This window comes from Condylostylus longicornis, unplaced genomic scaffold (genome assembly GCF_029603195.1).
Source record: "Condylostylus longicornis isolate FDR11 unplaced genomic scaffold, ASM2960319v2 ptg000211l, whole genome shotgun sequence".
NCBI classification, from domain to species: Eukaryota; Metazoa; Arthropoda; class Insecta; order Diptera; family Dolichopodidae; genus Condylostylus; species Condylostylus longicornis.
Window position 1 is genome coordinate 59,231 of NW_026578178.1, and position 22,787 is coordinate 82,017.

The following is a 22,787-nucleotide window of genomic DNA, read 5'->3' on the forward strand; positions in this document are numbered from 1 at the left end:
TGAAACTTGGCAGTCGGATGTCCAATTATAGTTCAGACATATCCGTGAAGTTTCTATAGAATGAGTTCACGGGTTCGTGTAATTGCTACACAATAACGAAAGGTGCAGGGTATAATTCAATCGGTTTATACCGACTGAAACGTTTTTACTTGTTTTCATGTACATTTATTATATTATTAGGAATAAAATATTATGTTTGTATGTACGTACATTTTATCAAGTTAATTTCGCTGTAAATTGAATTAAATTTGTATAAAATTTTTTTTTTTTAAATTTATGGTTTTTTAAAATTTTTAATGGCCCCCCTGCTTTTCTGTCGCCCACTGCAAATACATACTTTGCAATCCGTCCCTGGCTGTTGGTAATAAAAGCTTATTGGTTGTGGTTGGTTAAATGACGGTTTTTTCCTCGAAAGAGCATTGATTGGAGCTACCACTCTATTGGTTGAGCCCTTACTGTGTATCGGTATATAATAAAGTTTAGTTGTCTTATTAATAATATTAAGTATGTCTTTTTGGGTATATACAGGCTACATGTAAACAATTTGAGTAGAGGTGTTTTTCTTGATGATTTAAGTAATTTATTATATGATATAAAATTAGGTAATTTAATTTTGTTAGGTGACATAAAAATAGATTTTACTGATAATTCCAATTGTGATGTAGATAATTATAAGTTTCTCTTGGCTTCGTATGGTTTAAATTGTGTTATTGAGCAAATTACACGACCTGATTCAGGCACATGCCTTGATCATATTGCTATTAGGTTTTTGTGTAATAATTTTGTAAATTGTGAAAGTGGTGTTTTTGATTTTCAAATTTCTGACCATTGTATGGTCGCCTAGATGTTGTGTGATGTAACTTTAGCTGTCAATGTTTCTACAATTTCTTCACATTCTTTAAACAAAATTGATTTTTTAAAACTAAATTATCTGCTTAGGTATGAATGTTGGGAAAATGTTTATAACTGTGGTGATTCATTTACAGCTTTTAATAGATTTATTGTGACACTAAAAATGCATATTAATAGCATCGTCAGGATTAATAGAAATGTAAAAAACCTTAAAGCTTGGATAAGCGATGATTTGGTGCGGAAGATTGTAAAAAAGAATAAATTACGTAATAGATGCTTAAAACATCCTAATAATATCAGACTTTGTAATTATTATCGTAGATTATGTAAAGAACTTAGATCTGAAATTCCTCTGTGTCAAGAGAGATATTTACCGACCGTATTGTGTAAACAATAGGTAGGTTATGTGATGGCAACAAATTTTGCATATCGAGTTTTCGGTGGGAACGTACTTCTTAGAACGTAGTAGGGAAGTGTAAACTATTTTTAGCAACCTGTCGGTCTGTGTGTGCACGCGTGTATCTCAAGTTCGGCTGAACCGATTTTGATGAAACTTTATATGTAAGTTTGTTTCCACCATGGCACGGATTGATCAACTTTTGGTATATATCATGCCTCGGGGACTGCACTTTTTAGCGGGCCTGTTTTACATTTTTGAACATCTTGAAGAAAATATTCAACCGATTTACTTGAAATTTTATATATATTAGCTCAGCTCGACCGTCCGCGAAAATTCCTATATTTTGGAAGAAATCAGGTATCGACAACTAGACGTTTACTACGGGCCAAATATACATTTTTGTGTATATAAACAGAAATAATCAACCGATTTCATTGAAATTTAATATATGAATTGCTCGTATTAAAACAATGAACATATAAATTTTTTGGAAAGATCAGGGCTCGAAAACTGATTTGTGGGCCGATTTTACATTTTTCACCATTTTGAAGAAAATATTCAACCGATTTACTTGAAATTTCATATATGAGCTTTGCTCGACGGCCTGTGAAAATTCCTAACTTTTGGAAGAAATAAGGCATCAGCAACAGGACGTTTACTACGGGCCACATATACATTTTTGTGTATATAAAGAGAAATAATCAACCGATTTCATTGAAATTTAATATTTGAATTCCTCGTATTGAAAAAATGAACATGTAAATTTTTTGGAACGATCAGGCATCGGCAACTAGACGTTTACTACGGGCCAAGCATACACTTTTGCGTATATAAAGAAAAATAATCAACCGATTTCATTGAAATTTAATATTTGAATTCCTCACCTCATTTGGTTCGAAAACTGATCTGCGGGCCGATTTTACATTTTTCACCATATCTTCGGAACGAATTGATGGAATTTCTTAAAATTTGATATTGGAGTTCTGATTGTTACCGAAATTAACCGGCGAGCATTTCAGGGAATTCGGGTAGCACAAAGCGAAACTCTACTAAGAGCCAAATTTACATTTTTCTAGGTATGTTAACAATAAGCTTACTAATGTCCTAAAAATTGGAAATTTTTATAATATTCTGTAACACTTTCATTTAACTAGACAATACATAATGCGGTCGCTTATGTGCTGACCACATCAGATTTTTTTGTAATGAATTTGGTAAATATAGTGGTGATATTGAAGGTGAATGGCGTGTTGTTAATAACATTTTAAACAGGTCTACGAATAATAGTGTATGCTTTGAGTTAAATATCAATAATTGTACTGTAAATGATCCTTGTACTATTGGAAATTGATTTAATGATTTTTTTTCTTGTGTAACCGATATTTTTTAGTGGGTCTTTTAGTGATTGTTCTGAATTATTAGCAAGTGAAGATTTACAGCTTTGTGTTTCACCCAATTTCGGGAATGGAATTACTTAAAATCATTAATTCTTTGAAAAATTTCCATTCTAGTACTGATGATGAAATATCCAATTTACTTTTGAAAAATATAGCCTTGAATATTGTCGATATACTATGTTATTTATATAATTTTAGTGTTTGTTCTGGTTGTTTTCCATCTTCTCTTAAATTTGTTGAAGTATTATCTCTTTTTAAAAAAGGAGATAGGAAGAATATAAACAATTATAGACCAATTTCAACTTTGTCCAGAATTCTAAATTTTTTTAATAATAATATTGAATATTTTAGCGAATTCCAATTTAGTTTTAGAGAGGATAGATCGACTGAGGATGCGCTTTTAGACTTTACTGGTAGTATTTATAAAAATTTAGATAGGAAGAATTTTGCGGTTGGTTTATTTGTGGACATTACCAAGGCTTTCGATATGGTCGATCACGGAATCCTATTGGACAAAATGTTGAAAATTGGTTTTCGGGGTTTTGTGCACGATTGGTTTTCTTCTTATCTTAGACATAGACCGCAAAAAGTTAAAATTGGGGGTACATTTAGTAATTATAGAATTATAAACAGTAGTGTTCCACAGGGGTCTGTTTTAGGTCCTATCCTATTTTTGATTTACATTAATAGTTTATTCTCTCAAAACTTTAAGGGTAAAGTAACAGCCTTTGCTGATGACTTTGCTTGTGCGTATGAAACTACTAGTATACTTGATATTGTTTGTGACATTCATCATGACCTTGATATTCTTAGGGGTTGGTTCTGTAGGCACAGGCTTGTAATTAGTAATAAAACAAAAGTTATGTTTTTTAATATAACTTGTCAACCACCGGTAGATTCTCCTTTCTTCTTTCATTATGAGGACTTTAAAAAAATGCTTCACTTTTCTTTTAATTGCTCTTTGCCTTTTCATCAACAGTTGTATACAGAAAACAAATGGTTGTTTCTTCATTGAAGAAGTTTCTGAGTTTAAGTATTTAGGTGTGTTGATTGATAATAATTTGAAATGGCTTAATCATACTTCTTCTTTTAAATCTTATTTTCTAGCAGTTGTACGTAATTTATATCAGTTGGGTAGATATTGTTCAGAAAAGGTTTTATCGATGGTTTATTATGGGTTATTCCACTCTAAATTACAATATGGTTTAACTACTTGGGGTGGTGCTTTTAGGAACAAGTTACAGCCGTTGTTGATTGCTCAAAAGCATGTTATAAGAATTATTTGTAGAAGTAATGTCAGGTCAGGTAGTCTGGATTTATTTAGAAGATTAAAAATTTTAACATTGAAGCAGCTTTACTTTTATAAAGTTTTAAAGATATTTTTTAAAAGGGGTGGATATTTACACAGTAGATTCCTTGAAACTCGTAACATGCGTGTTAATTATTTGTCTCGGGTTATTATTCCATATTTCAGAACTACTTTTTATAGAAAATTTTTTGATATAGTGGCGCCACTACTGTATAACAGGCTTCCTCTTGCTTTAAGGCAAATTAGAAAACTATCACTTTTTTAAAAAAAGTAAAGCTTTGGCTTTTAGATTTTAGCCATGATCAAATTGAAAAATTATTGACTGTTTTAAGTTGATTTAAAAGTGTGATGAGGCTAATTTGGTCAATATTCGAATCTTTTTTTTTGTATTCTTGTGTTTTCTGGTAGTATTTTTTTAAAGTTTTGCTTTCATTCTGGTTACCCACATTTTGTTTTTCTTTTTTTGTCGCATTTACTTTTTTACTTTACTTTTTTTTTACTTTTTTTGCTCTTTTGAATTTATGTTTTTAAGTTTAATATGAGAACTTTTTGCTTTTTAAAATTTTTACATTTTCCATTACTATACCGTTTCTTTTTTGTTTTTTTTTTTGCATTTGCATTTTATTATTTTCTTATTTTGATTTTGTTTACCCCAAACTTAATGAACTTTATGAATTACATGTATCTAATGAATTGCTTTTATATTTGGCTTAGTAACAACTTTGAATTTTTACTTTTAAGTAATATTGCTTTATGGCATTCTCAACTAATTTTGAAATTACAGATTGCTATTAACTATTTTTCATAGATTTAATATTTCATGTTATTTTTGAATTAATTATGGAATAGGATATATAATATTGTAAATATTTTATGAAAAATAAAGGAATAATAACAAATAATAAAATTTTTAGCCTAGAGCGTTGATAATTGCGGTAAACCTACTGTGTTACGACTGGTATCACTTTTTTTATATGGTCTGCAACTAACTCGTTATGTTCTCACAGTGATAACATTCTGTAGTTCCAGGTCCCTGCTTGGGCGCCAGTTAAGAAAATATAGTTCAATTTCTTGTAAAAAAATATTTTACTGGACTGATGTCCGTTTTATTGAGTTAATGTATTCAATTATAATAACAAATCTTAACTGAACTGAATTAATATTTTTGAACATATTTATAGTAAATAATTGATTATTAAGCAAAATATTACAATTATAAAGTTCAGGCTAAATTATAAAGCTAAAAATGCTTGTTAGGCACTTATTGTGGGAATTATAAAAATAAAGTTTTCACAGGTAAATTGCTAAACAATATTCTCATGAAGATTATGCTGACCTCAGCGTCTGATGTTATGCGCGTGGATCATAGTGTCTTAACTTTTATATTTTTTTTAAAGCTTCCTAACTAATTTTTTTAAGCTTTCTATATGAATTGAATAATATTCAAAACTGTGATTTGGCATATAGAAACACATAATTATTAAATCGCGGGGGTAATATACAGAAATAAATTTTTCAAATAAAGAAAAGGTTTAGGCATAAATAAAATTATATTTTTATTCAAATGTATGTGTGTACATCTGAATGTAATTGAACATTTTAAAATTTTTTGTTCAAAAAATTAGAAATAAAATTTTAAGCAAAAACATACATAATTATAATTGTATACCTATTTTTTTTAAAACTGCGGGTGAAAATATTGAAATAAATTTTTCAAATAAAGAAAAGGTTTAGGCAAAATAAAATAACAATAAATTGTATTCAAATATATATATGTACTCGTACATATGAATGTAATTTTTCAAATAAAAAAAAGGTTTAGGCAAAAACAAAATAATAATTTTATTCAAATTTTTGTATGTACATATGAAAGTATTAAAATTTAGCATTTTACAGTTTTTCGCTTCGAACAATAAAAATAAAATTCTAACTACATAAGTACATATATTCTGTACGTTTATTTTTTTAAAGCTTGCTGACGAAAGATAATGTTTAAAACAACAACAAATGAAGCATTAATATTCAGATTTCACAAAACATCTGATGTCTGATAAAAATTGACATTTATTTACGTTAAGATTAATTTGATTTTCCGAACCAAAAATATGTGAGATCATTATATTTACAAATATTATTTGTTTCTCGGTTTATGTTTTTAATTATAGGGTAAAACGTACCATTTATTTCTTGGTTTTGTGTTTCTAATTTTAGAAAGCATAAAAGAAAAACGTGCTTTTGTTATAAAAAAATTTTTTCAGAAAATCTTAAAATAGAGCTATTTCGGGGCTAAAAAGTTCCAATGTCAGATTTTTCTGGGACCCTAGAGGCAAAACCGTATCTAATGCCTTTTGTCCCATGTCTTTAGCCCTTCTAGAAGTACCCGTACTTTTTGGCACCTGAGAAGTACCTATATATATATAATATAGTGAAAATAAAACGAAATGAATAAGTTATGCAGAAAATCGATGTACATTTTATACGATATGAATATGGTACAATACGTACAGATATTTATTTTTTTAGTTTTCTTTTTCTGCATATTGTTTCGTTCATTTTCTTTCTGTGTTATTTATTGTGCAATCATTGGAGATCTTGCTTGTGCTTAAATTAATAAAATATTATTCTTATTCCCATTTTTCTATTTTCTTTCTATTCTCATTCTACATTTTTGATTTTTTTTATTCATGTTTTTTATTAATTCAATAGTATACAGAAAAAGTTATACATTATAATAATTTGTTCGTTTGTTTGGTGAGGGCACGACAACTCAGTAAAAATAAAATTTTGCATATTATAAAATAGTTAAAAACCATGAAAAATAGAGTTGGACTATGGCACAGACTATGACTTTAAGTTGTATTATTTTATGCAAAATCATATTAATTGCACATCGACTCTACTTATATATTTGTTTGTCCAAAATTTCAATAACACAGCTTTTATAGTTTCTGAGATATAGGCAAATAACTTTGAAGTTTTACGGCAGCTAGCAGAAACAACTAAGCAATTTCAACGACTTTTATCAAACACATGTGAAAATTTGTGAAAATTTGTTGAAGTTAGGTCGGTATATTTGGTTTGGCATATATATATTGAACAATATAAATTATCTGTACATATTTTTACCGACCGTATTGTGTAAACAATAGGTAGGTTATGTGATGGAAACAAATTTTGCATATCGAGTTTTCGGTGGGAACGTACTTCTCCATAGTAGGGAAGTGTAAATAAACTATTTTTAGCAACCTGTCGGTCTGTCGATCTGTCGGTCTGTCCGTCTGTCGGTCTGTCGGTCTGTCGGTCTGTCGGTCTGTGTGTGCACGCGTGTATCTCAAGTTCGGCTGAACCGATTTTGATGAAATTTTATATGTAAGTTTGTTTCCACCATGGCCTGTTTTACATTTTTGAACATTTTGAAAAAAATATTCAACCGATTTACTTGAAATTTTATATATAAGCTCAGCTCGACCGTCAGCAAAAATTCGTATGGTTTGGAAGAAATCAGGCATCGGCAACTAGACGTTTACTACGGGCCAAATACACATTTTTGTGTATATAAAGAGAAATAATCAACCGATTTCATTGAAATTTAATATATGAACTCCTCGTATTAAAACAATGAACATATAAATTTTTTGGAAAGATCAGGGCTCGAAAACGGATTTGCGGGCCGATTTTACATTTTTCACCATTTTGAAGAAAGTATTCAACCGATTTACTTGAAATTTCATATATAAGCTTTGCTCAATCATACGCAAAAATTCCTAACTTTTGGAAGAAATCAGGCATCAGCAACTGGGCGTTTACTACGGGCCAAATATACATTTTTTTGTATATAAAGAGAAATAATCAACCGATTTCATTGAAATTTAATATATGAATTCCTCATATTAAAGCAATGAACATATAACTTTTTTGGAAAGATCAGGGCTCGAGAACTGATTTGCGGGCCGATTTTACATTTTTCACCATATCCACAGAACAAATTGATGGAATTTCTTGAAATTTGATATTTGAGTTCTGGTTGTTACCGAAACGAACTGGCGAGCATTTCAGGGAATTCGGGTAGCACAAAGCGAAACTCTACTAAGAGCCAAATTTACATTTTTCTAAGTATGTTAACTATAAGCTTACTAATGTCCTAAAAATTGGAAAGAAGTATTTAACAGACATTTTTATAATATTGTGTATCACTTTCATTTAACTAGACAATACACAATGCGGTCGGTTATGTGCTGACCACATCAGATTTTTGAATATTTTTATTGAAGACGATTTAACTTATGTATATGTGCGGTTGAATGTATATAGCTGTATGAAATAATAATCTGATCTGTGTGTTTGGGCATGTACGAATTTATTTCAGTAAGTATATAAAAGTAATAGTTATTATAACCCTGATGATTCATATCATTCAAATAAATATTTAGTGCATTCGTGTAATAAATAATAAAGTTGGGTCAAACCAATGGTTTGTATTGTAGCACTTTTCTCTTCAACAAGTGAAAATACTGCTTTTAAATACAGTCTATGTACACCTCCCACACTATTAAAATTATTTTCATTCATAAACGAAACTATTTCTAGGATTGCGTATATTTAGGATGAACGATTCAAGCAGTCTTTGAAATAAAGCAAAAATTATTATAACATAATGATCGATTTTAAGGGTTAATTGCGTGTGTTACGAAAAATAATTTTATTTTCTAATGTCATGGAATTTACCGTTAGCTCTTTGCGTTTACAGAAATTTGAAAAAAACTTGCTGTTTCGGAAATATAAATAAATTAAAATTTTAAAAATTTTAAGAGGCGATAATTGGAGAGGGGGTGGAGATTTAAAAAAAATTTTCTTCTTACGAAATAAACTATTTATTAGTATCTAAAAGTTGCTAAAATTTCAGGCATCTACAACCTGGGGTCTAGAAAAAAACGACATCAAAAATTTGGAAAAAACGGATTTTAGATACCGGTAAATTTGAACGTCCATTTTGTTTGGAAAAAACGGATTTTAGATAACGGTAAATTTGAACGGCCATTTTGTTTTTTTTAAAGTTTAACTATAGCATGCCACGATAGGAGAAGCAAGCCACTACCTTTCTGCGTTTGTAAAATTTGAAAAATGCTTATGGTTTCATTGTATAAAATAGTTAAAAAACGCCATTTTTAGGGTTTTGGGGGCGTATAACTTCTAGAGGGGGGAGATAGGTAAAAATTTTGTTCTTCGGAAATAAGTTTCTAGTAAAGATCTATGTACATATAAAATTTCAGCTTTCTATTTCAAGGGTGTAGAAGTTTTGTAAATAGACACACGGACAGACGGACGGACAGAGTGAAACTAATAAGCAAAAATTTTTTGGAAAAGTGCAAAAATGAGACAGTAGTCTAGAGTAACAAAATGTATGAATAATTTTAATTCTATAAACATTTTTTTGTAATATTTTTATTTTAAGAAAAATAAAGATCATTACTTAATGTTTTGCGTAACTAACTTTTTTTTCATGAACATTTTTTACATTATTAGGAATTAAATATTATGTACATTTTATCAAGTTAATTTCGCTGTAAATTAAAATAAAAAAAATTATTGGAAAACACTATATTAGGAAAAATTAGAAATTTTTTTTTTTGTTTTAAGTTTTGAATTGTGCCCCTGATGTTTACATGGGTAGTGCGTTCTGCATGTATCTATATGCGTTCTATCTACATGATTAATATCTAGAGAAGTTCCACTATATTTAAAACTATCTTTGATTGGATTTTTTTTGCATTTAAGTTCCTGGCAAACAACATTGGTTTATAACAATTTGAACTAGTTCTAATAATTTTGGTTAATGTATTTTAATTGTACGTTTCTTGAGTTCCTGAATGAAACCTTTCTTTTGAGTGATTTAAAGAAATTTGTTTCACTGCTAAAACTTCAGCGTAAATTTCATTAGCTCTTGAAAGCTAATTCATTCATTAGCTCTAATTCATTATTACTTGAAAGCATTTCTAATGGTTTTTAAACTATGTTGTTGGTATCATGGAAGAGTCACGAAACTGCTTATTTTGGGTTTCGAGAAAAAAGCATTTGAAAATATACACAACAATGTTAAATTACAGTTAGGTATAAAATATACTACGTTATTTTTCTAAAAATACTAAAGTTAGGGGTAATACTAAAGTTAGTATGTGTTTCTGTTTGGGTAGCTGTCGTACAACTCCGAAAATTAATTTTTAATATTTGGAAAAATAATAAAGCTTTCTTCATGAAATTCGGCAGTCGTGCGTCCAATTTTAGGTCAGATATATTTCTGAAGTTTTGGTGGAATTACTTGACAGGTTCGGGTAGCTGCCATACAACTCCGAAAATTAATTTTAAATATCAGGAAAAATATTGAAGTTAGATTAATGAAACTCTTATAGGTCAGATGTCATATTCGTGAAGTTTCTATTGAGTGGTTTGACAGTTTGAACCTGTCAAACCAATATTCAGAATTTTATATTTAGAATTTAGATTGCCATTTAGCAATCAAAGTTATTTCTAAATATTTCAAAACAAATTTGTAAACTCGGTTTATACCGACTGAAACATTTGTATTTGTTCTGATCTGGTTTCTAACACCTCTTTCATGTTTGACAGGACATCTATTAATTTTTGCATTTACAGATTGACTTGGCGTTGTAACTATTTCATGTTTAATTGCTAATGTTTTTCTCAATTTGTAACCTCCATAAAAAAATAAATTACTAAACCTATTGAATAGCTCTTTTACTTCGCCTAGTTCTTCTCTTTTAAAATGGTCCATTTTTAGCAAATTAAATTTGGGATTTGGCACTGACCATACGTTATTTATATTTATTTTTATAAAATCTAAAAAGCTCTGAATTTTTAACTTCGGCATTATTATTCTGTATGTTATCTACAAGTACTCCCATGATTCAGATTGTCTACTTAAATGAGATATTTGTTGCGAACGGTACTAAGTCGAACTATTTTTAGAATTTACTGAATTTCTATAATATCTGTTTTGTCCCGGCACTTTAATTTGTCTATTTTGGTTATAATTAGTACACCTTTTATTATTGTTAATGTTGTTATAGTTGTTGTCATAATTGTTATAATTACTATTGAATATATTATTGAATTTAATTGACTTATGGCTACTCCTAAAACAGCTATTTTGAATTTTATAGATATTATTATTGTTATTGATATTACTATTTTTATTGACAAAATTTTTGAATTGGTGAAAAATCTCCAAAGACACTGCCAGACGAAAAGCAGTAGTGTGGAACTTTAATCCACTAAAAAACACCCTCTTCAAAATAAATTATAAAACTAGTCGGAAACGACTTAACAATTAATTTTGCTCCAACCTTTTTAATTATTTACAAGCTTTTGATCTGGCACAATAGCGTACTAAGTACTCATTGTTCCAGATAAAAAACATTAAACTAACTCGAGAGGTCTCGTACGTTTAAGTCTTCTGACAAAGTTTTGATTGTCAACCAATCGAGCCGCTTCGATGTTGACATGATTGAATAAACGCATTTTGTTGACTGCTTGCTCTTTAATTTCGTCTGTGAATCATAGGATCGTGAGATCCCTGTGTATATCGGCATTACGGGCATACCAAGGCGCGTTTATAATGTCCCGTAATACCCAATTTTGAAATCTTTGAATATATTGGATGTGAGTCTGCGCAGCGCCCAGACAGGCTTAAATATTAGCCCAGACAGTATTATATGAGTCCGTAAGCCCAGTTTAAATATTTGATTATATGTCAAAACTTTGTTCAATATTATCAACTTAGAACGCCTCTCCAAAAGCCATTCAAACCTTGTGTATTCCTCCTCGAGTTGAGATCTCTTTTTATTAAATTAAAAATTCTTCCTATTAGTGAAATTCACATGTACTGATTTCACCTCGCTAAGTTTTATATTCAACTTTTTAGTCCATTTTGAGATCTCGTCACTGGCCTTTTGTAATTTTGGTGTAGATTCATTTTCATTTCGCCCTATTGCAATAACTGCTGAAAATCATCAGTAAATGTAGCTGTTGTCACTTCTTCCAATTCAGGAATATCACACGTGTATAGCAAGTATAATATCGGGCCCAATATATTCCCCTGTGGTACCCTCGACCTGTTATCCCTAAGTACTCCTCTTCCTGTTTAACTCGAAATACCCTATTTGTCAGGTAAGATTAGAGCAGGTTAATATACTGCCTTGATAGTAATTGCCTAAGTTTTTTTTTTTTATTAATTCACAATGCCAAACCTTATCGAGGGCCTGGGCTACGTCCAAAAATATGATAAAACATATTGTTTTTTCTCCCAGTGAATTTTCTATTAGGTTGTTCCGGCGAAAACCAAATTGATGATTCGGGATTAACTTTTTACTTTCAAATATAGGCTGAAGTCTTCTCAATAAAAGTTTCTCTAGCAGTTTAGAAATCATCGGTAACAATGAGATTGTCTATAAGAAGTCGGCCTGTCTATAGGTTTGACAGGTTTGTGCAGCATGATTGTCTCTGCATCTTTCCAAATGTCAGACACGTAATTAAACCCTATACACGCATTTATTAGGCGCGTAAACATCGTTATACCCCCTTTGGGTAATTCTTTCAAAATATCGGCTGTTATTAGGTCAAATGCCGGGGCTGTTTTAGGTTTAAAAGTCTATAACATCTCTTTCCATGACAATTGGAATAGTCACGCTATCCCCAACAAAAGCAGATTCCTCATTTTCATACACGCCCTGACTGTCATGCGCAGTCCACAGTGAGTGATTGGTTTTCTCACACGCCGTCAAATTTTGAACATAATTGGCAACCGAATCCTCCATGTATTTTCTAATACAGCGTTTTAATTGTTGCGATTCACTATTATATCTAGCTTTATCAGTAGAGTCAAGCGTTTGTTGCCAACTCTTTCTCTTCCGCCTACTTTGCCTCACTTATGGTAGTATATGGGGGGTAGCTAATGCCTCTTCTAATAGCATTAATTTTCGAACTACTCTAAGCCGCATTTTGAATAATTTTAGTAAAGTTTTTGGCCTCCTCATCTATGTGCTGGGTCGTTCTTATTCTTCTCCTTAGATATATTTATTGTTCAATCACTAAGCGAAATCTTGACCAATCTGTAGTTCTATTTGTCAGCGCAGGTTTCGCTATTTTCATTACAATATTTTCGTTAAGTTCAAGAATAACCACTGAATGATCGGAGTTAAGATTGTTATCATGTACCTAAATGAAATTTTTCGCAATCCGTTTTGTTATGAAGAAACCTATTGAATCTGGACACTTATTAGCATCAGTTGGCCAATACGTTGGCTTCGCAGTAGATTGAAAAGGCATCCCGTGCCGCCAATTGCTGTCCTAAGTTCTCTTCCTCTAGTTGAATTATGCCTTGAACCCCAATCAGTACTCTTGGCGTAAAAGTCACCCCCAATATAAATCTATCGCCTAGGTCGGGTAGAACGCTTTGAAACATCTCTGCCGTCATTTTAAATTTTGGGTGACAATATAATGTAGCCACACAAATTTTAGCTTAGTCGAAGCGATCTGAACCGTCATTTGCATTCCCTCGGTTTGCATCTGGTGCAGATCACAATGCACTAATTATTTTATTATTATCCCCTTTCCGCCTTTCGCTATATTTCCAGGTTGGAGTTGTAAATTCAATAACCTGGAAACTGAATCCTGCTTCTTAAGGTCATATGTGTTTCAGTTACGAGGCAGACGTCTATATTCGTATTTTACAAAGTCCTCGTATTTTACAGCTTTTTAGACTATTGTCGAGGTGAATTTCCTCGGTGGCCGGTCGGAATTCTTCTTTAAATTGTTGTTGCTGTTGTTATTTCTACGTTTTTATAGTTTGCTGGGTGGGCCTCCAAACAATTGGAGCACTTTGCTGCAGTACTCCTTGGCTTACTACAATCTGCCATTAAGTGCCTGCCTGCACATTCAACACAATTTGGTTCTCTCTGGCAAAATTTTTGTGTGTGTCCATACCTTTCACACCTTTTACACTGCGGGGTGGTCCTATCCTTTCGAAGTGTCTCTATCCTAACTTTCATCCTGGTAATGTGATCGATTTCATAAATTTTTTTCATCTCCTCGACATTTGAGAATGTTAACATAAACAGCGGAAGAGGTACTATAATGTTTTTCCCTTTTATTTTTTTAATTTTATTGATTACATCTAAGATCTTGTAACTCCTAGAGCTTAAGTCTTCTTTTATATCTTCCGGTTTACAGCTGGGGTGAAGATTTCTTACCATAACTTTTATTCTATTCTAGATCCATTCATGACCCTGGTAAGATTCCTGTAATCCATTTCGGAATTTACAATAAGCTTAAATTGATTATTATTCATCATTTTAACCTTATAATTGATGTCCTTATTTTTTAATGTGGACTCTATTTGATTATTGTCACCCACATTACTTATGACTACTGGAGGCGGCCTAGGGTTTTCCGTGACATCGCCTCGAATTTTAGAATCGGGAACATCCGCTTTTTCAGCGTTGTTCGTCGCCTGGACCACTTCCGGAGATGATTCCGCTTTTATTTTTTTACTGGACCTCTTTTACTTTAGGATCCAATCTGTTTCTCTGGCGAGTTCTTCCTCATCTGTTGAGTAGGCGTCTAAGATTTACCTCACCTGCTTTGCTTGTAGTGCACCGTCTTTTTCTTTATGAGTACTATCATTAGACTAATGGTTTGTAATTTGCATATGTTTCTCTTTCTTTAACTTTTCATTCTCAGCCCTCTGTTGAAGAACCTCGTTTTTCAAAGCCACACAGAGCTGTTCTAGTTGGCTAATCCCTTTATGTATGTCAGCATTCTGATCATCACTTTTTTTGGCTTGAGCTTTACTCATGTTTATATCCTTATTGGTCTGTGGAGCTTGAGTGTTCGGTAGTCCGCCTTCTATATTTTTATTCTTTTCTAAAATGTGCACATCAGATGTAGGTGGTGAACACCTAGTTTTCGCGTTCCTCCTGAACGGATCAATCAAATGCAAAAAATTGCTCTCCCCAGAATTCGTAGAGCCGACCTCCGAAGAGGGTGCATTGTCCAACGTAGTTGGATTACTACTTTGGATACTAAATCCTTTTGTTTTCTCCATTGCACAAATGATTAAATTTTGCATTTTATACCTACTGCCAGGATTCAAAGACTGCCGTTCCTCAGGGATCAGACGCAGACCACGGAGCCTCCTATTCTAGGTCAGACGCTTCTGGATTTACCGCCCGTGCTCTGCAGTGCTGTTAAAGTCTGGTCTTACGAACATTCCCATCAGCAGCTTTTTATTTTTTTTGTAATTAAGTTTTCAATTTTAATGAAACTTTTTTATTAAAGGAAAAAAAATTTTGCTTTTCTTCCCTTGTAAAGGGTATATTAACTTTGGTATGGAGTTTGTAATCATTTGAAGGAGTCATCTGCGGTATGGATATGTATATGTATTCTTCCTCAGTGTAAATTTCTGCATTGATTAGGACATGTCCGCCTGCCCGTCTGTCCTATAATGTCGAATCTGCAGTCGAAATCAAACTTTCAAAAATTGTTTCTTTTGTGCCAAGGACGGCTGCTATTGTAATTGTGCTGATTCGGGCAACGGGTTCGGGTAGCTGCATACAATTCAAAGATTTTATTTTAAATATTTCAAAAACTAATGAAGATATAAAAATGAAATTGTATACGTGTGTCCAATTACATTTTATATATGTCCTGAAAATTTTAATTGAATGGCTTCACTGGTTGGGTAGCTGCCATACAATTCCAAAACCAAATTTTAAATATTCCAGAAAATAATAGAGTTAGATTCACGAAACTTGGCAGTCGTGTGTCCAATTTGAGGTCAAATATATCCGTAAGGTTTTTATAGAATGATTTCACAGATTCGAGTCACAGATTGCTATACAACAATGAAAGGTGCAGTGTATAGTTCAATCGGTTTATACCGCAAGAGAGACTTTTCTTGTTTTTCAGTTTTTTTTTGTTTTTTTATTCAAATGATATTTAATAAATCGTCACGGCATCTTATTATTGAAAATAATGCTTTTTCATTAGTTATTATTAATTTTTTTCTTTGTTATTCAAATATATTAATGAGTTGAAATTTTGATATACATAATATGCACATATTTAAATTTTGAAAAATTCTTTAGTTAAGTAGGTAACTAACTAATGTATTTTTTTTATTAAGAAAGGAGATGAATATATGTAATTAAATAAATATATAAGAGATTATATACTTTATTAATTAATATAAGGCATACTTAATTTTATACATATGTACGTATTTTATACAATTCACATAAGTACATAATTCGCGTGTTTATTTGTTGATTTCAAGAAGACAGTTGACTACGTTTATTGTGAAGTTATTTTGAGGAAATTAAATTATTTGCACCTTATTGAGAACAATCCATCTTTTTTTAAATGTTATCTTATGTACAGACATCAGACAGTTAAAGTTGGCAATTCGCCTTTATAGAGCAATTCAAAATGGTTTACTGAAAAATATACATTTAATGATTATACCATCTTTGCGGCTCATATAAAATTTACATTGTGCTAATAAATATTACAAAATAAATTTTACTTTCCTTGTAAATTTTAATATACATACGTACTAAGTTTACGTTTAGTCTTATAACTCTAAATTATTAAACTCGTATAAGTATCCTTTCTCATATTTGTTTTGTTCATGTAGTTTTTTATGTGTAAACACCCCAATTACATTTACTAATATATTAAGAAATTTTTCATTTTCATAAGCAAATTAGTACTGCCAGTACCTTTAACATCGTTTAAAGTATTAGGGATATTAAAATTCGTAAAAGTCCGTTATAAAGGGATTGATAAAAAAATATACTAACAAACTGCTTCAGTAGTGATTAATAAATTCATATATAAAATTGATAGAAAATTGATTACAAACTTTTTAATCAATTTAATTAAATTAAAAGGGCTTTGTAGCCCTTTTCAGAATTCGTTGTTTAAAGCATCTTTTTCTGAATGGAAGTTATAAGCAAAAAAAAACTTGCAACTAGAAATGTCGTGAAAATGCGTTAAAGTTCTTGTATCCTGGAAACCGTTGAAATTTGACCCCAAACAAAAAAATATTACCCATTTAAGAATGCCTAAACAATAATATATGTAAAAGCACTAACTACTGAATCACCTTATATATATGACTTTCGCAAACTTTTATTTTCGCTATCTGATATCTCTTTTGAGAATGAAAATTATAATGACCGTTGCTTATTGGTATTTTAATTTATGTTATTTCACAATTCAATTTTCATTTCAGGGGGATCACGTCCTTATTGGTTTGTTCTAACATCCGAAAGTATTTCTTGGTTTAAGGATGAAGATGAGAAAGAAAAAAAGTTTATGCTCCCTTTAGATGGTCTTAAATTACGAGATATTGAACAAGGCTTTATGTCACGTAGGCACACTTTCGCTCTATTTAGTCCCGATGGGCGCAATGTTTATAAGGTAAAAATTGATGTTTCATAACATTTTCGCCATGTTTAAGTAATTTGATTTATATTTAAATTGCAGGATTACAAACAACTTGAATTATCATGCGAAAATGTTGATGAAGTGGATTCTTGGAAAGCGTCTTTCCTTCGTGCTGGTGTATATCCTGAAAAAGACAATAGTCAAGAAAATGGTGAAGATGGGGCAAGTATATTTAGTTGAATTTAATTTAAAGTAAATTAATAAATACCAAATGTAGTTAGAACATGAGGTCAGTAAGATGTTATCCATACATGGAATCTTATGAAGATCTGTTAAAAAACATTAATAACATAGGTAGCGATAATAATTTTTGAAAATCAACACTTTATGTCTAATTTACATCAAGATAAGATGGTAATGGTGAGAAAATTTGGTTTGTCAGATCTATTTATCACCTTTACGTGTAGTCCCAAATGGTATGAAATAATGTTTGCATTGAAACCTTGGAAAAAGTTTTAAGTTGATGGATGATTTCTATCAACGAAACAATAACGACCAATCTTTGTAATTGTGCATTTTAGGTATAAAACACAAACTGAAAACATTAGTTTTGACTTTTGTGAATAACGTTAGTTAACTAATTTAAAAGATATTATAAACTGTGACCAAAATCCAAATAATGTAGGTCTTGACAATAATGCTGATATGTTATAGAATAAACTAAAACTTCAGCTGCAGATACTATAACGCGACTCGTCAAAAATACAAATATACAAAAATGTTTTTGTATTGATGTTCCAGGAAGTAGTGGTAAAACATATTTATATCGTGCATCGATTGAAAAACTTAATCTACAACCCTGTCATGAATTTCACTCGTAGAATTACTTAGTTGGTTACAACGTAAACCTTATGAATCACTCGTAGAGATATGAATCAACAATGGCAGCACCATTTTTTGAATTTTCAAAATTTATTTCAGCTGTGATATTTAAACTAAAAAAAGTTTTACATAAAAGTATATTATTTAAAAGAAGAGTTGCATTTATTTTAGTTTTTGAATTTTTTTGAAAAGTGAAAAAAAAATTTAGCTAATATGAATCTATTTTCCTTCGTGGTAGCTGTGTTAGAGGAAAAAGAAAAAAGAGAATAATTCAAAACTTGAAAATTTTAAACGACCATCCTTTTTAAATTGCTTGTTATGTGTGATTATTTCTTATCACTTTTTGAAATTTAAACAAACTTGTAGACTTTTGAAATTTTTACTACAAATAGTCTATTACGAATATTCTGAGCAGAATTTTAGGAATTCTAAATTGACAATGTGACATTCGTAAATTGTCGAATTGCAGAGATACTGCTGTTAATTCTCAAAACATTATTTGTTATATGGAATAAAAAAAAGGACTGTTCCCTGAGAGAATGACTTGTCATCCAGCATTTAGTTTACCTTTAGATTTTTGCAGTTAAATTTCCTAGAGTTTCTCAATATAAAAGAGAATTTTTAAAATTTATATTCGCTTACCTGGGATGAGGGGCCATAGCAACAGAAGCAGCGCGTAAAATTTTTGATTTGGTTTTTCAATGTTGATATCAAACTTCTTTTTGGAGATAAATTTTTTAATTAGGTTCGCCAATCTTTACCAGTTTTACGAAAAGGTTATACTTTGCAGCACGTATATCTATCAAGAAACAGTTCGACTCTCCGTTTACATCACAATAATGCAATCAATCACCAATATTTGTATACTAAAAATTCCCTTAGCTTAAAGATTCAAGCAGTATCTCTTCTTATTTTCGTTTTTATGCTTAAATTCTTATTTTAGGAATTTTTGGAAAGGGAAAGCGATTTTAAAAACAAAATTTGACTATTAAAATAAAAAAAAAATATAATTTACGTATTATACGAGTATGTATGTAATTTGAAAAAGACAAATAATATTGAAAAAAAAATTAAAATATGTAATTAGTAATTGTCATTACATTTATTGTAATATAAACTATGAATTTTTTATTTTTATTTTAATTTTGTTTTAAGTATCGGTAAAAGACTTTTTTTTATAAATTGCTTAATTTCTATGCCTCGTCTTTATTCCGGCTTGACGTGAAAGAGTACTTGATGTGAAATGAGCTCGAAACTCAAGCTGCGCTTTTACGAAATTCATATTTTAAATCACTAAATTACTATTTCAAATCATTATTAACATTTCAAGTCAAGTAAGCGACTTGAATGAAGCCGGCTTCAGGTCAAGTAACATTTATGTGGACAATAATAAGCTTGAAGCAGCCATATAAACAGGTACATACATTATTAGTTATTACTACATCATATTGTATATCTACCTTGAATAGCTATGTACTGTATAAAAAAGTATGAAATTTTAAATTTATAACTACTACTTTCATACATTCCAATGTTACTTCTTGGTAGATATAATTTGGGAGTACTGTTATCGAAAATACAATTAAAAGATATTTACCATTTTTAAACTAGACTGGGATATGCCAGCTATCACTGATCCCGATTTTAGACAACGGTTTTTTAAGTATAGGTAAAGAAGTTATTTTTAAAGTATTACCTACTAAAACAAACTTTTCTATTGAAGAACCAAATTCACTTTTGTCAAATAATATACTACCTGATATTTCTAGAACATGACAGTTTGCAAGAAAATATTCCAGTAAAATATTTGAATAATTTAAGTCTTCTAGGATTACTAATATGAAAGCTAAATATTAAATTAACTTGCACTCTAATGTTATTAAGAAACTGTAAAAAATGAATTATCTGTAAAAAATGTGAAGTAGAACAAGGTTGATTATTATAGGAATTCGTCAAAATATCCCTCTCGGCCCCTTTTCGGTTTCTGCGTAACAATGGATTTAAATTCCATGTAACGATGATCAGGAAAAAAGTGTTCTTTCGAAACTTTCTAACTCATAATAAGGTCAGCAATAGCGTGGGAAGCAAGGTTTATATTTGTAACCTCCAGTGGGTTCTGAAAATGGAGCTTTTATAGATCACATGATGCGCATAGATATTTCGAATCAATATTAAATGACATACTTTCGGTACAAATGTTAGTGAAAAAATCTAGATCATTTACCAACGTGAAGACACTGCGTACGTCAAGACACTGTTGTACAAAAAATTACACTGTTGTGTAATTGTATAAAAAAATTTTATCAGATTTAAAAAAGCAATAATAAAATATTATATGTATAATTAAATATCTGAGAACTGCGAGTGGAATAATTTTAAATTTTTTATATTTACGGTACTGTCTACAAATACTACACATCTAATATTTCGTTTGATTCTGATAGATGTTGTATATGAAAGCGCTGTTTGACATCAGGTTTTGCCTGCCTGCAAATAATAGACATTTTTGTATTTTCATTAGCTTTATTGTTAGATTTTTTAAAAGTAAAAAGTGACGACAATAAATTTTTTGTGGAATTTTGAACAGCTATCAGCTGATTTTTATTTTGGATATACTTTTTTCAACCTTTGACGTACGAGTATGTATGTATATGTACGTATGCATTTGAATATAAATAAAAAAATAATTTCAGTTTCATATGTAAACAGCCATCATGCTCTGTCGTTATTTAATGCCACATTTTATGGTATATGTAGAAGGCACCAAACTATTAAAATGTAATTTGAAATTGTTTTTAAAATTATAATTACATAGTTTTATTATAATTATATTATAGTTAGAATTATTATAATTATAATTATTATAATTATATTATAATTATAATTATATTATCAAGTTTTTTTAATTAACAGTTAAAGTGTCACAAGTTATTTCTTTCAGGAATTAATATAAAAGAATTTTGACGGACAACTTTTGAATTTCTTTTCAGCTGAATATTGTATTTTATTAATAAAAAAAAATCGAAGAATTTAGCCCAATCGCAATACCTTTTGCATATATTATTAACATTAAATACTTTGTAAAATATTATGTTTTAAACATTGCCAAATATCTAGATATAACTTTGTAAAAGTTGAAATGAATTGAAAAGCGGCTATAATATTCAACTAGGTTATAATTATTGTTCTTCGAATCTAAATTATAAAAAAATAATAAGTATAAAATAATATAAAATAAAAATAATTATTATTCTTGGTAAGTATTAAATTCTGCCTAAATACTAAATTTTACACTAACCCTAAATAAAAAATAAAGGTAAGGTAAAATTTTAATAGATTTAAAGCAAAGACTTTAAAATCTCATATGTACCAACACGATAAATTTCTACTTAAAAAATCAATTCTGGGCTCCACATTGGCGGAACAAAAGTATTTTTCTAGTCTTATATGCTTATTTTGTTATTCCCACTTTCCTTTTCCTTTCTCATTTCTTAACAATTTTCTATTGCTTCTGTTTGTCCGAATTTTTTCGTTTTACTTTGGTGTGTGTGCATGTATATTCTATAATTTGTGATAAATATGTTACATATTTATCACATATTATGGAAAACACACATGTGTACCTACTTACAGCCATCTTCATATAATACTCCGTAATACTACAGACATTTTTATTCTCAAGACTCAGTAATGTACAATTTACTTGGTTCCCTGACATCTCATCATACGAGACATTTCATCATTGTAACATTTCATCATTGTAACATTTCATCATTGTAACATTTCATCATTATAGCAATTCATCATTGCACATTTCAACATTATAGCAATTCATCATTATTGTATTTCATCACCATAATATTTCATCATTGTATAAAGTGCATTTTGCAAACATAAGTACATGTAGGTGTAATTAAGTAATTAACATACTGAGCAATTTTGGCAACATGTTGAAGCAGTTTGCAGTTTTGCTGCACAGTGCAACTAATGGAACAAAAATTTAAGAGGATTAGGGTGTAAAGTAAATTCGTACAGGTAATTAAATTAAAGGACATATTGGTTTCACCAATTTTTGTTACTTATCCTTTTTGCCACGTAAAGGCTTGTCCCACAAACAGGCAATTTTGTTTTTTCTTGACTTATTATTTCATATATTTATTATTCTACAACAGAATTCGTTACAGTAAAACACAAAGACATTACACACGAAACAAATTTAATGTCGAAACACACAAAAATGTATCAAATCACTTCTTGAAAATATTTCCAACTTTCTGACTCGCCAGGTGCATAGACTCCTGTAAAAAAGGGTTAATAATAAAAAATAACATGACTGACTAGATTAAGTTTTGAGTTTATGGTCTGCTACTGCAAATTAGTTAATTTTCTCAATTACTTCATTTTATCCTCTTCATTGTAATACCCCTGTACAGCTGCAATTATCTTATCATTTAATTCCCTATACTTCTTTTTTGGTTGTGGG

At 30.3% G+C, this 22,787-nt stretch overlaps 1 protein-coding gene across 1 annotated transcript in view; it reads left to right on the forward strand.

Moving 5' to 3' along the window:
• LOC129616449 (dynamin-like) overlaps window positions 1-22,787 on the forward strand; it is a 117,640-nt gene that overhangs the window by 37,195 nt on the left and 57,658 nt on the right. Inside the window, exons 2-3 of the mRNA XM_055532071.1 lie at window positions 17,268-17,455; window positions 17,522-17,644. Coding sequence (XP_055388046.1) covers window positions 17,268-17,455; window positions 17,522-17,644 — 311 coding nt within the window. The remainder of the gene's footprint in view (window positions 1-17,267; window positions 17,456-17,521; window positions 17,645-22,787) is intronic.